Raw genomic sequence first — 14,198 nt, 5'->3', positions numbered from 1 at the left:
ACAATAATTTGATTATTATATTTTAATCAATGTTTAAATGTTTCTTTAGCTAAGAGTAACATGAAGTAATGTGCATGACATACAGTATGGAGGTAATATGATAATGGTTTTGGGTTTTTATAATGATTTATTATGTTATGCTATCTTTGAAATACTATAAAACAATGCACAACTGGCTTTAAAGGCTGTGTATTCTTCCAAACTCTAGAGAGGAGATATGGTAGATGGAATGGTAGATTAATTTGACTTCTCTTTAAGTTGACTCTTGATGGTTGAGGGCTGAACATTGACATTGAAACTGGTTTGAAATACAATTCATCTCATCGCTGGAGAGATGAATTTGTGGCTGATTTCATGGCTGATTTGACTTTGACTTTGACTTGATGTGACTTTCCTCCCTTGCACAGACGTAGCACCAGAGAAGGTGACGTAATGCCGGGAGCACCAACCTGGCTGATGGTGCTCATAGCCCTCATGTAACTCTCGTTTCGCGAGCGGTATTGGGGTGAGGAGAGCAGCGCTTTGGGGTCCAGGAGCCCTTTGGGGTCCAGGGTGTCCAGGCTCCTATTGATGGAAACTTCACTCACCGCCCGCAGGTAGCTGTGGCTCCTGATCTGCAGCTTCGGAGAGTGTTCGTTGGAGATCCTGACAATGAAGACAAGTCAACAAACAGGTGTTAATAATAATGCCTACTAACGTTAGCATGATCACTCATTGACAAGGAGTTGGCAAGACAGCACAAAGTCAAATCAAATGTTATTGGTCACATACACATGGTTAGCAGATGTTAATGCGAGTGTAGCGAAATGCTTGTGCTTCTAGTTCTGACAGGCAAGTAATATCTAACAAGTAATCGAACAATTCCCCAACAACTACCTAATACGCACAAATCCAAAGGGGTGAATGAGAATATGCACATATAAGTATATGGATGAACGATGGCCGGGCGGCATAGGCAAGATGCAATAGATGGTATAAAATACAGTATATACATGTGATATGAGTAATGTAAAATATGTAAACATTATTAAAGTTCCATTATTTAAAGTGGCATTGTTTAAAGTGACCAGTGATCCATTTATTAAAGTGTCCTGCGATTGGGTCTCAATGTAGGCAGCAGCCTCTCTGAGTTAGTGATTGCAGTTTAGCAGTTTGATGGCCTTGAGATAGAAGCTGTTTTTCAATCTCTCGGTCCCAGCTTTGACGCACCTGTACTGACCTCGCCTTCTGGATGGAAGCGGTGTGAACAGGCAGTGGCTCGGGTGGTTGTTGTCCTTGATGATCTTTTTGGCCTTCCTGTGACATCGGGTGCTGTAGGTGTCATGGAGGGCAGGTACTTTGCCCCCGGTGATGAGTTGTGCAGACCGCACCACCCTCTGGAGAGCCTTGCGGTTGAGGGTGGTGCCGTTGCTGTACAAGGCTGTGATCCACCTTCTCCACTGCGGTCCTTTCGATGTGGATAGGGGGGGCTCCCTCTGCTGTTTGCTGAAGTCCACGATCATCTCCCTTGTTTTGTTGACGTTGAGTGAGAGGTTATTTTCCTGACACCACACTCTGAGTGCCCTCACCTCCTCCCTGTATGCTGTCTCGTCGTTGTTGATGATCAAGCCCACTACCTGTTGTGTCGTCTGCAAACTTGATGATTGAGTTGGAGGCGTGCATGGAGACGCAGTCATGGGTGAACAGAGAGTACAGGAGAGGGCTGAGCACACACCCTTGTGGGGCCCCAGTGTTGAGTGTCAGCGAAGTGGAGATGTTGTTTCCTAGATTCACCACCTGGGGGCGGCCAGTCAGAAAGTCCAGGACCCAGTTGCACAAGGCGGGGTTGAGTCCCAGGGCCTCCAGCATGATGATGAGCTTGGAGGGTACGATGGTGTTGAATGGTGGCACGGAATGGTGTTGACGGTGGCACTGTATTATCCTCAAAGCGGGCTAAGAAGGTGTTTAGTTTGACTGGAAGCGTGACGTCGGTGTTCGTGTCGTGGCTGTTTGTGTTTTTGTAGTCCGTGATTTCCTCTAGACCCTGCCACATACGTACCGTGTCTGAGCTGTTGAATTGCGACTCCACCTTGTCCCTGTACTGGCATTTTGCTTGTTTGATTGCCTTGCGGAGGGAATACCTACACTGCTTATATTCAGCCATATTTCCAGTCATCTTTCCATGGTTAAATGCAGTGGATCGAGCTTTCAGTTTTGCGCGAATCCCACCATCCATCCACGGTTTCTGATAGGGTAGGTTTTAATAGTCACAGTGGGTACAACATCTCCAATGCACTTCATTATAAACACACTCACCGAGTCAGCGTATAGGTTGATGTTGTTCTCTGGGATTGACCGGAACATATTCCAGTCTGTGTAACCAAAACAATCTTGAAGCGTGGCTTCCGATTGGTTAGACCAGTGTTAAATGGTTCTTCTCACTGTTACATCCTGTTTGAGTTTCTGGCTATAACACGGAATGAGCAAGATTGCGTCATGGTCAGATTTGCCAAAGGGAGGGCGGGGGTGGGCCTTGCATGCATCACGGAAGTTAGAGTAGCAGTGGTCGAGAGTATTAGCCCTGCGTGTCGTGCAATCAATATGCTGATAGAATTTAGGTAGCCCTGTTCTCAAATTTGCTTTGTTAAAATCCCCAGCTACAATAAATGCAGCCTCTGGATATATACTTTCCAGTTTACATAGAGTCCAGTGAATTTCCTTGAGGGCTGTCTTGGTGTTCGCTTGAGGGGGAATGTACACAGCTGTGACTATAAATGACGAGAATTCTCTTGGTAAGTAAAATGGTTGGCATTTGATTGTAAGGAATTCTAGGTCGGGTGAGCAGAAGGAGTTGAGTTCCTGTATGTTGCTATGATTACACCATGAGTCGTTAATCATAAAGCATACACCCCGCCCTTCCTCTTCCCAGAGAGGTGTTTATCTCTGTCGGCACGATGCATGGAGAATCCCGGTGGCTTAACCGATTCTGACAACATATCCAGAGAGAGCCATGTTTCTGTGAAACAGAGAATGTTACAATCTTTGATGTCTCTCTGGAAGCCAACCCTTGCTCGAATTTCATCTACCTTGTTGCCTAGAGACTCGACATTGGCGAGTAGTATACTCGGGAGTGGTGAGCGATGTGCACGTCTACGGAGCCTGACCAGGAGGCCGCTCCATCTGCCCCTTCTGCCCCTTCTGCGGCACCGTTGTTTTGGATCGGCTACTGGGATTAGATCCATTGTCCTGGGTGGTGGTCCGATCAGAGGATCCACTTCGGGAAAGTCATATTCCTGGTTGTAATGTTGGTAAGATGACGTTGGTCTTATATCCAATAGTTCTTCCCAGCTGTGTGTAATAAGACTTAAGATTTCCTTGGGTAACAATGTAAGAAGTAATACATAAAAATAAAAAATACTGCATAGCTTCCAAAGAACTCGAAGCGAGGCGACCCTCTCTGTCGGCGCCATTTTGTACTGAGATCTGGTATCAGGCTACTCTCTGATGTCATGGGCTCTTATGACAAATAAGCATGTCATCATCGTCTAGTGATGCATGTGAGTTGTAGTCCACTTCACTCTGACCATCAGTCAAAGGTATGGTACTGTTAGCTGTAGTGACGTCAGATGGACAGATCCAAGAGAGACGTTCCTGGGGAACTGCCAAGCTGTACAGTAGTCACAATTATAGCTCCATGGATCATCACACTGGAACATTCAATTATACAAATCTTTTTTCAGACCACAATTGAGAGGTATAGTCTATTTTGGTTCGATAACACGCTGTGTCTAATTTTCACCGTCAAAACATAATCAAGGGCCTTCCGAGTGGAGCAGCGGGTTAAGGCACTGCAGTGCTAGAGGCGTCACTACAGACCTGGATTCGGGGGGGCTTTACTTAGGGATTTACTTGGCTTATCGCATTCTAGCGACTCCTTGTGGCGGGCTGGGGACCTGCAGGCTGACCTCGTCGTTAGTTGAACAGTGTTTCCTCCGACACATTGGTGTGGCTGGCTTCCGGGTTAAGTGGGCGAGTGTAAGAAGCGCTGTTTGGCAGGTCACGTTTTGGGGGACGCATGACTCGACCTTCACATCCCGAGCCCTTTGGGGAGTTGCAGCGATGAAACAAGATCGAAATTGGGGAGGAAAAAACAAACAAACCAGATGAAAATAGATCACAACAAGATGTACATGCTCAGTGCACATTCACATCAGATTTCCTTAATGCTGACTATGGTAAGTTGGGCGGCAGGTTAGGCCAGTGGTTAGAGCGTTGGACTAGTAACCGAAAGGTTGCAACTTCAAATCCCCGAGCTGACAAGGTACAAATCTGTCATTCTGCCCCTGAACAAGGCAGTTAACCCACTGTTCCTAGGCAGTCATTGAAAATAAGAATTTGTTCTTAACTGACTTGCCTAGTTAAATAAAGGTACGTCCAACAAGATCTCGTAATTCATTGACTCCATGTTTGTCCACTCTGCTCCTTCATTATACACTGAGTGTAAAAAACATTAGAAACACCTCTCTATTATTCATTTGCACCCCCCTTTGCCTCAATTTGTTGGGGCCTGGACTCTACAAGGTGTCAAAAGCATTCCACAGGGATGCTGGCCCATGTCGACTCCAATGCTTCCTTGAAAATAACAGAGACCCGCACACTCTAGGAGCTCAGATGCACAAATGTAATTACCAACGTTTTCGACAGCCAAGCTGTCTTCATCAGGGTATAATCACAAACACTGCGGGATGACTCGTTTATGTAGTGTCAAAAGACACAGGTGTCTGTAATCATGGCCAAGAGTGGCCTAATATCATTGGTTAATTATCAAATGTTAAAATGGCATACAAAGAACAGCATACAAATAACAAATGGATAGCATACGATCATAAATTCATTTGACTACACAAGCTTACAAACAATTACAATGGCAAAGTCACAATAATCACAAGAATGGCTTCAGATCAAAGTCTACGTTGAGACCGAAGGGAGCAAGGGTCATTAAGTTAAAGATCCAGGCAGCCTCTCGTTTTAACAATAAATTATCAAGGTCACCCCCTCTCCTAGGGAGGGAGACGAAATTGAGACGAAATTGAGACGAAGAGACGAAATTGAGTGGCCTGCCTCCAAGAAGTGGGCCGCAACTGGGTAAGTAAAGTTTTTACACCTAATGGTGCTACGATGCTCTGAGATACGTACTTTTAATTCTCGCTTTGTTTTACCCACATAATTTTTACCACAAGGGCAAGTTATAAGATAAATAACTGCCTTAGTGGAGCACGTAATTACACCTTTGATTGGGATCGATTTCCCTGTTTGTGAGTGTTTGAAGGATCTACATTTATAAGTGCCATTGCATTTGTCATTTCCATCCAGTAGGGGCGCAAATAGACGTTGTTCAGGAATATCTTGGGGTGGTAAATCAGAGTGTACCAATTGGTCTCTGAGATTTCTGCCCCGCGAGAATACGACCAAGGGAAGGTCCGAAAACACATTACCGAGACTATCATCAGATTTTAGAATGTGCCAATGTTTGTGAACAATTCCCTTAATTTGTTCAGAACGCTTTGAATAGTGGGTAGTTAGAACACAAGAATGCGTCTTTTTGCGAGACTGACCTTGAAAAAGGTCATGTCTCGTTTTGTTTTCTCAATGGCAATATTAATCTGATCATTTTTGTAGCCCCTCTCCTTGAACATTCTTTGCGTCTCAGCCATATTTCTGTCGAAATCTGATTTGTTTTTTACAAATTCTTTTGATTCGACAGAATTGGCTGTAGGGCAAACAATTTTTCAAGGGAAGTGGGTGACAACTATCAGCCCTCAACAAACTGTTACAATCAGCAGGCTTCCTGTAAAGATCAGTGTATAGAACATTATCTTCACACAAGATCAGAATATCAAGAAAACTGATTTGACGTGTGTCAGATTGCATAGTAAATCTCAAATGATCAGAACAGCAGTTAAGAAAAGCATGGAACGCCTGGAGCAGTTTGCATCACCCGTCCATAGAACAAAAATATCATCAATATACCATTTCCAAATAATGATGTTAGGCAAGAAAACACCTTTGAGAGGATTGAAAATAGACTGTTTCTCCATGTAACCCACATACAAATTAGCATAGTTAGGAGCCATGGGGGATCCCATAGCAGTACCTTTCGTCTGAATAAAGAAATAATTTAGAAACATGAAATAGTTATGTGTGAGTACTATTTCAGCCAATGTTATAATGCATGCACTGGAAGGTAGTTCGTTAGGGTCACGTTGCAGAAGAAAATGTTCCATAGCTTCAATACTGCCCTCGTGTGGAATATTTTTGCGATTGGCTGGAGGTATAAAATAACTCTTGCTTCTAAAAGGAGTCGGAGTATGTGCAGGAGAGCAACCTGCTGGTTCAATAGAAACATCAGGATTAGGGGAGCTAAAGTATTCCCTTAAATGGATGTTTCTGAAAAACTTAAACATAAACATGTCTACCTTAACATCAAAATCATTGCACTGGGTTGTAGGCACAAAAGATAACCCTTTATTAAGCAAAGAGACATGGGCAGGGCTCTATCTTTCTTGATAAACTAAAAACACGCAGTCCTGTGGGTTCTGGGACTGTGTGAACGGTCTCCTCTGCCTCTGATAGTTATTTCTTCTTTCCCCGTCGGGTGCGGCATCTCGTCGATGCGTGTGCCTGCGGCCTCCTCCGCCCTTCCGTCCATCCAGTCTCTGGTTGTATAAAAAAGTACCACTGGAAGCGGTTGAGGCGCTGGTTGTAGAGCGTCGGTCAGACGGGGGTGGATCGAAAGAAGTCTGCGGCATCCCCCCTGCGTCTGCCATGGAGACGGGTAGCAGGACCTCCCCTGTCAGGGTTTCTCCAGAAGTAGACTCTATCCTCGGCCTTGTCTTTTTTGTCTTGGTTGAATTTCTTGATTTTAAGTTTATTTCTGTAGACAACTTGTCCTGGAGCGCTTGGTTAGTTTTCATCAGTTCATTGAATATGCCATCATCATTAACAGCTATTTGTAGAGTTGTGCGTTCGTCTTTAATCGTGTTATTCATTTCAATAAAATCCTTCTTCAACTGGTCAACAATGAATGTCATTAAATCAATAGAGCATTCCAACAGTTGTGTCAAGGTGGCTGGATGTGCTTTGGGTGGTGGACCATTCTTGACACCCACGGGAAACTGTTGAGAGTGACAAACCCAGCAGCGTTGCAGTTCTTAACCACACTCAAACTGGTGCGCCTGGCACCTACTACCATACCCCGTTAAGTCTTTTGTCTTGTCCAGTCACCCTCTGAATGGCACAAAATCCATGTCGCAGTTGTCCCAAAGGTTAAAGAAGGATATTTAAGCTGTCTCCTACCCTTCATCTACAATGATTGAAGTGGATTCAACAAGTGACATCAATAAGGGATCATACATTATGCATTCTCCCATAAAGCAGGTCGGGCCAGCCAGCGACCACAGCGCTGAGGAGAAACAGCTAAATTCACTTAAGGCTGCCCACGCAAATCTTTCTCGCCTGCCGTGCTGACAGACTCCTCGGCTAAGCAGCAGCAGTGAGGGAAGCCACGCAGAATAGACATCTAGGACAGTGCTGGGTTGGGTTGGGCTGGCACCTGAGAAACTCTGTCTAAAGTCCATGTCTACTCTGCTGCTGCAGCATGGTTCTTTTGGATCAGAAGCTCCTACTGAAATTCCATCTTCTTCCATTTCTTTTGTTCTGGATGTAGTCGGAGTCCAGCTCCTAGAAGGCTTGCTGGGAGCTGGACTCCCGACTACATCCAGAACAAAAGAAATGGAAGAAGATGGAACCTGAAGTGCTTGAAGGGCGAAGCAAGAGCTGCGGCTGCCTCAGTGTTGGGATGTTAAGGAATTTGGTTATGCATGATGTCATTGGTGTGGAATAAACCAATATGATTCCAATATTATCTAACCAGCAGTAAACGAAGACAGATAAATGTCAAGAATACGTACGCACATAGAAATGTGGGACACATACATTATATCGACTGCTATTAAACATTACCATAACACCATAATAAAAAAATCCAAACGGGCCTATATGATAACTGAATCAAAATGCATATATCATTAATGATGACACATACCCTCTGCCTGTAATTCATCTCAAACAGCACAGCAATGAAGTTCCAATCTGTGAGTACAGCACTTTTAAAGAGAAGTCCCCAGGCTCAGCATACCTTCTCTAGCAGTGTGGGCACTTAATTAGAGACAGAGACAGGCCTGGTGTGTTTCTGGGGAGAACCTAATCATATCCCTGCTGTTAGTGCAAAGTCTATGGAGCCTATTGGCTACTGTAGGCTGGCGTCAAAGAGAGAAAATGAAACAAAAGTGTAAAACTATTACACTGATCTATCTCCTAAAACATTAAATGCATTCCTTTTTGTGTAATAAATCAATGTTGTTCTTATTGATTGGGAAGGTGATTTATCAGTGTAGATGATCACATCATTACTCCACAGTAAGTTCAGCAGTACATCTGCATGGCCCACATACAGTACAGTAACCATCGGGCAGCAGATGTGGTAATCTAAGGATCACTTAGTGCCTGCCAAACGGTTTCAGACGCCTAGTGGAGTTCATAACATGAACAACAGAACTAGGAGAGGCACAGTACACTATCAAAGGTTATGAGGCATGCAGAGCTTCAGACAGAAATACAAGCTGATTTAGAACACGGATCACAGTCACGGTTAGGGAAGCTTTTCTCACAATCCTAGAGCCTTTAGCTCAACTTTTGTCAAAGATCCTTTCAAATTTAAATTGAGAGATGCTTGCAATGCTTAGGGATTGACATATTTGTTCATTGTGAAGATTATAATAAACCGATAAGAGCATAATTATATAACTTAGAATATACTGTACTTTTTCAACTGAAACGTTTATTTTTAAAATAGCTTCTCACTTCATCTACAGTCAGGAGAACTTTCCAGTCATTTCCCCTGGTGTTTGAAACATTAATACTCTTTACTCACTGAGTGGAACGGCATGCAGGGGAAAATGCACAGGTGCCGGGCTTGGCTGTCTTTAGAATTGGATGCTGCTTTAATGAATTCACTAATTCTAGCTGGAAGTCCCAGATGTGCCAGAGTGATACTGGAAGCTACGAGCAACCCCTCTATATAATGGTACCAATAAAGCTGGGGGTCGGAGGACCTTATCCTAAACGGTTGTCTGATTTCTTCATGCTATGCTTCTCCCCCACTGCAGTAAATGGGTCATTTAAGTACACACATCATGCTCCAAAGAATGTGAAATCATATGGACTATGATAATAATGAAATTAAGTCAACGTCACTTTAAAATGTCATTGCGCAGAGTCTTACTTTAAGGTGGTCATTTCAGTCAGTGATGGCTGGGTGGCTTTGAGATAGCTGGCCCGTCGACCTTGGGCCTGGACCTTTGGCGATGGCTTTGGACTTCCCTCCGAGTCTTCGCTGTCTTCTTCCTCGGCCATAGCCTTCACGTAGCTCCCGCTACGCATGCGTCGACATGGGATGTCATCCTCCTTACCCCCCAGAGGCGAGAAGCCACTCCACTCGTCCTGTGGCACCTGTGGGGGGAGGTGACAACAGGGCATCAGGCACCTCCACGGATGACTGTATGGAGTCATGAACCCACATCTACCTGGTCCGGTCCTGCCAACGCAGTGTCACAACAACATCCAACGCACAGTCAGACCCCTACCTCTCTCTATCTCTCATACTGAGCATTGAAGGTAATAAACAAGTGATTAAGGAAGAGGCTGGTATGGGTTCACATGATTACACTAAAAACATCTTCCTGACAACCTGGGCATCCGCTAGTGTGGAGTCCTCCTAAGGACACACAAAGACTTATCAAGAGGATGTTCACAAAGAACTAGGGTGTCTATCTGAGCTCAAACAACATCATCGGGGTGGTATAACATTTGAGCTAGCCTGAAACAAAGTATTTTAAGGCTTTGTATAGGTGTGAGGGAAATAATGGATTGAAGGAGAAACACAATGAGGTAGCCATAAATATGTGTTGAACAAATGAGTAAAACTAGGGCACAAACAATAGCACAACCTGAACTTCCAAACTATTCTTTATTGTATAATAGTTGATAGGAATACTACTAATAGGAATACTACTACGTCCATACAGAGAGGGATTATGGTGCCCCTTCTCTAAAAGGTTCATTCAGACACAGTGAAAGAATGTGTTACCAGAGAAGATCTATTAATCTTCCAGTGATATACCCAATTTGGGAAGTTACCATATTGCATTCAAAAATACTTTGGAGACGAAGTTGATGCTGGAGGAGAGAGAATCCCACTCCTCCGAAGACTTAGTAATTACATGAATCTGCAAAGGGAGAGGAGCCTTGGTAACTAGGGAGACAGCCAGAGCTGGGCAGGCTAGGCTACTAGGGCTTTTGTCGTCAGAGCAGAAATTAGCAGGTTGAATATAAAAGGAGGCTGTGGAGGCAGAGTTACTCTATTACCGCTGAGCGGCTGCATGCCCACACACTACAGATGTAAGATCTTAATTTGGTCACCCTGTTGTAGGAGAAATGTAAAACTTGTAGTGTATTTGAGGTGTAGCCTTTTACACTCGTTCCTGTATACGGGTTGAAAATAGCAGATTTGGACACTGATAAGTGCTTAAATGAGAACGCAGTGGCTATACAATAAAATGCTATACCTGATGTCAGAGCACAGGGTCTCCGCTTCACAGCGCTGTATGGGTTTTGACAGACAGCCATTCTGAACATGAGCAGCACGCACAACAAGAAGTTGCCCGCACCCCTCCAGTTATTGGGGAAATTTAGCAAATGTTTTATTGTCTGAGTAAGGGAAATGCTGCAAATTACGAGGACTCAATGTATTTTGAAAGATGAGACATTTCCATATCATAAAACTCATGTCATATACAGTGTCAACATTTATGATCACTATGTTTGATGTACAGTTACAAGATGACATGGTGTTCCATCCTGGGTTTCCCTGACCAGAATGAGCCTATGTTTGTTGTGTTTTGAAGAAAATGTGCTGCGGTCCACACATCTGAATGCACTCATGACGCCATTCTATGCACACTAAAATTAAGACCTGCTTCACTGAATTGCCTAGTGAAATCCTAACACTGTAAGATCGTATTTTATATTTTAGCTAGTCAATAGAACAAGCTTTCAAATTATGCCCACCTTACCCAGATTGCGATTTATAATGGACCATCTTTGGATTGTGTAAACAACAACAGTAATTGTGTAAATGCGGGGATGCAGGGCTGTGTTTCAAAGAAAACAACTACAAGTTTGATATCTGTAGTTCCTCAACTGCACAGGTAGGAGAGCTCAAAAAGCACCTAATAGCTGAAGACTCTCCTTTGAGTCATAAAAGTGCATTTACATTTCTTTGAAGAGGTATGTGGCCCCTTGGAAACACCAGTTAGACCTCTCACTCAAACGCTTTACATTTTTTGGTGTTATGTTGCACCTTAAAAATATTCTTATCATGTTACTGAATGAATCCAGAGTATTTCCAGATTTCGTTAACAACAAACGCAGCAAAAAGTACAGTTAATGTAAAATGCACCTAAAATGAACAGTGTATTTTAAGTTTTGGATTCAGTCTTTGTCTAATCATTTTCCCATAACCTCCAAACTGTTCCCTTATGCATATACGTTCCATATTTCTTCTCCAATAAGCCTAATAAGCCCAATTCCCACAACTGTAAAGGGTTAAAAAGGCTTCTGTAATTTCCACTTTGAAATTTCAGACTTGATTTTCCTTAACAAAGAATGCATCAACCCCTAGAAAAATGTCCATTAATTATAATTGTAAAGAACAGGAAGGCCTGCACACTGTTTATGCTCCCAATTCGCTGCATTATTGACAACGTTTTGATCCGAAACGGATCTTCGTCAGGTCAAACAGACTGACTGCTCACATCCCAAAATATACACATTTCACCTCACATGACCATTATGAACATGACACATGGTGGGTGTGGAAACAATTTACTTTTGCACATAGTCAATCACATAAAGGATTACATACATACCATACCATACCATACCATACCATACCATACCATACCACACACACACACACACACACACACACACATATATATATATATATATATATATATATATATATAAATATATATATATACATACACACCGGTCCAAATTTAAATCTAGGCAACAGTAAAAAATGATTACGTTGGAAACATTTGGAATTCCTGCCCATGTGACCATTACGCACAGGACGCATGGTGGCTATTGATATAATTACACTGACCTATTTCAAAAACAGTAATTACAGAAGATCTAATATATACAAATGTACAAAATGACCAAGTGGAGACCTGGATGGCAGGACAAATCAACGTAACATATTCACGTAAGAAATGGTCTGATGTCAAACTCTTGGTTGAGACCTTTCGGAGACATGGCAGACAAATGGTGAATCCAATACAATTCTCTTCTCAGTAATAGATGATCAGTATCTCCACCCCTAGGCGGGTATTCCAACAGTTTCCAACGTAATCTTTTTGACTGCTGCCTAGGTTTTTAACTTGGACCGATTTGTATATAATCCCTAATGACCATATGTACCTCTGTGATTAATTATGACTGACTATGCGCAAAGTGATTTGAATTGTTTCCATACCCACCATGCGTCATGTGCGTAATGGTCATGTGAGGTGAAATGTTTATATTTTGGGGATTTGACCTGACGAAGATCCGTTTCGGATCTAAACATTGTCAATAAAGCGGTGAATTGGGAGCATGAACAGTGTGCGGGTGTCACGCCCTGACCTTAGAGATCCATTTAATTCTCTATTTGGTTAGGTCAGGGTGTGACTAGGGTGGGCAATCTATGTTTTCTATTTCTTTGTTGGCCGGGTATGGCTCCCAATCAGAGGCAGCTGTCTATCGTTGTCTCTGATTGGGGATCATACTTAGGCAGCTTTTTCCCACCTGTAGTTTGTGGGATCTTGTTTTGGTACTATGCCATTTAGCCCTACTAAACTTTACGTTTAATTTGTATTTGTTGTTTTTTCGGTTCATTGAATAAAGCAAGACGTACGCCTACCACGCTGCACCTTGGTCCGATCCTTACATCAAAGAGCGTAACAGCGGGCCTTCCTTCTCTTTACTAGTATTATTTATTAGCCCAACACCTATGTTTTTAAGGATGTGCATATGACCACAAACATTTCATGAATTATAATCCACATAATAATTCACCTTTCCTGTTGCTGCAGGATTATTTTCCTGCTGTAGAAAACGGTCTCAAATGAAGATTCTACATCTGTAGAACACAGTATAACATGCTCGCCACAGAAATAGGCCTATCTTCACAAGTTCACACAGAACTAACATGTGCTGAATCTTAAATACCGTACTTTATGTGTTCAGCACTTTGTTGTTGTGACAACTCCCCTATAACAGCTTCGGTTACTTGTATTTACTGCAGCTAACCGTTCACTGTACACAGTGTGGGGCTGAATATGTGGAGATCTAAATGTTGTGATGCCTGGCTAAGGCGGCAGCAAATAATTCCAAGAATATGTGCATGTGCATTTGTCACTGGGGTCTTCCCTGTTGGACATTCATGTACACAATACAGTATCAATAATACTTTAAAATACATAACAAGTCTACTCACAACACAACATCCCTGTCAAAATAACTACACTAATTTAGAAGTTTAGATCTGAGATTTGAGAAATCAAAATGCTTGGCTCCAGTTTTATTTTTGTATATATTTTTTTAGATATTTCAAAAAGCTGCATAAAATCTTTGCCATCTTTCCTCACGTGGCACTCGACTCACAGACATATAGGTAATTGGTCTCCATTTGTACTAATAACACAGCTACCACTATCCTATCCCAACTTTCGAATCAATCCTGTCATTATTGTTGGTGGGTGTTTCTATGGTAACAGAGTTACTATATACGGCAGAAAGAGATACAGGATCTTAATTTGAACCGGTTTGCTACAGCATAAAATGTGAATTATTATGTGGATTATAATTAATGGTCATTTTTGTAGTGGTTGATACATTTTTCGTAAGGGAAAATCATGTCTGAAATTTCACAGTGGAAATGACTAACTTCAGAAGCCTGTTAAAACCTCAAATACACTACAAGTTTCAAATATCCTGCATCGCAGGAATGTTCTTCTGCAACAGGGTAATCAAATTAAGATCCTTCACCTGTA

The 14,198-nt window shown here is 42.6% G+C and overlaps 1 protein-coding gene across 4 annotated transcripts in view; it reads right to left on the bottom strand.

Moving 5' to 3' along the window:
- LOC112260496 (disks large-associated protein 1) overlaps positions 1-14,198 on the bottom strand; it is a 112,596-nt gene that overhangs the window by 29,999 nt on the left and 68,399 nt on the right. For 3 of the 4 annotated variants that reach the window (XM_024435648.2, XM_024435649.2, XM_042328788.1), the window contains exons 4-5: positions 9,323-9,549; positions 450-645 (exon numbers count right to left, since the gene is read on the bottom strand). In XM_024435648.2, coding sequence (XP_024291416.1) covers positions 450-645; positions 9,323-9,549 — 423 coding nt within the window. The remainder of the gene's footprint in view (positions 1-449; positions 646-9,322; positions 9,550-14,198) is intronic. The other variant, XM_024435650.2, reaches the window with a different exon arrangement.

This window comes from Oncorhynchus tshawytscha, linkage group LG10 (assembly GCF_018296145.1).
Source record: "Oncorhynchus tshawytscha isolate Ot180627B linkage group LG10, Otsh_v2.0, whole genome shotgun sequence".
NCBI lineage: Eukaryota > Metazoa > Chordata > Actinopteri > Salmoniformes > Salmonidae > Oncorhynchus > Oncorhynchus tshawytscha.
This window is presented reverse-complemented; position numbering and strand designations above follow the sequence as displayed.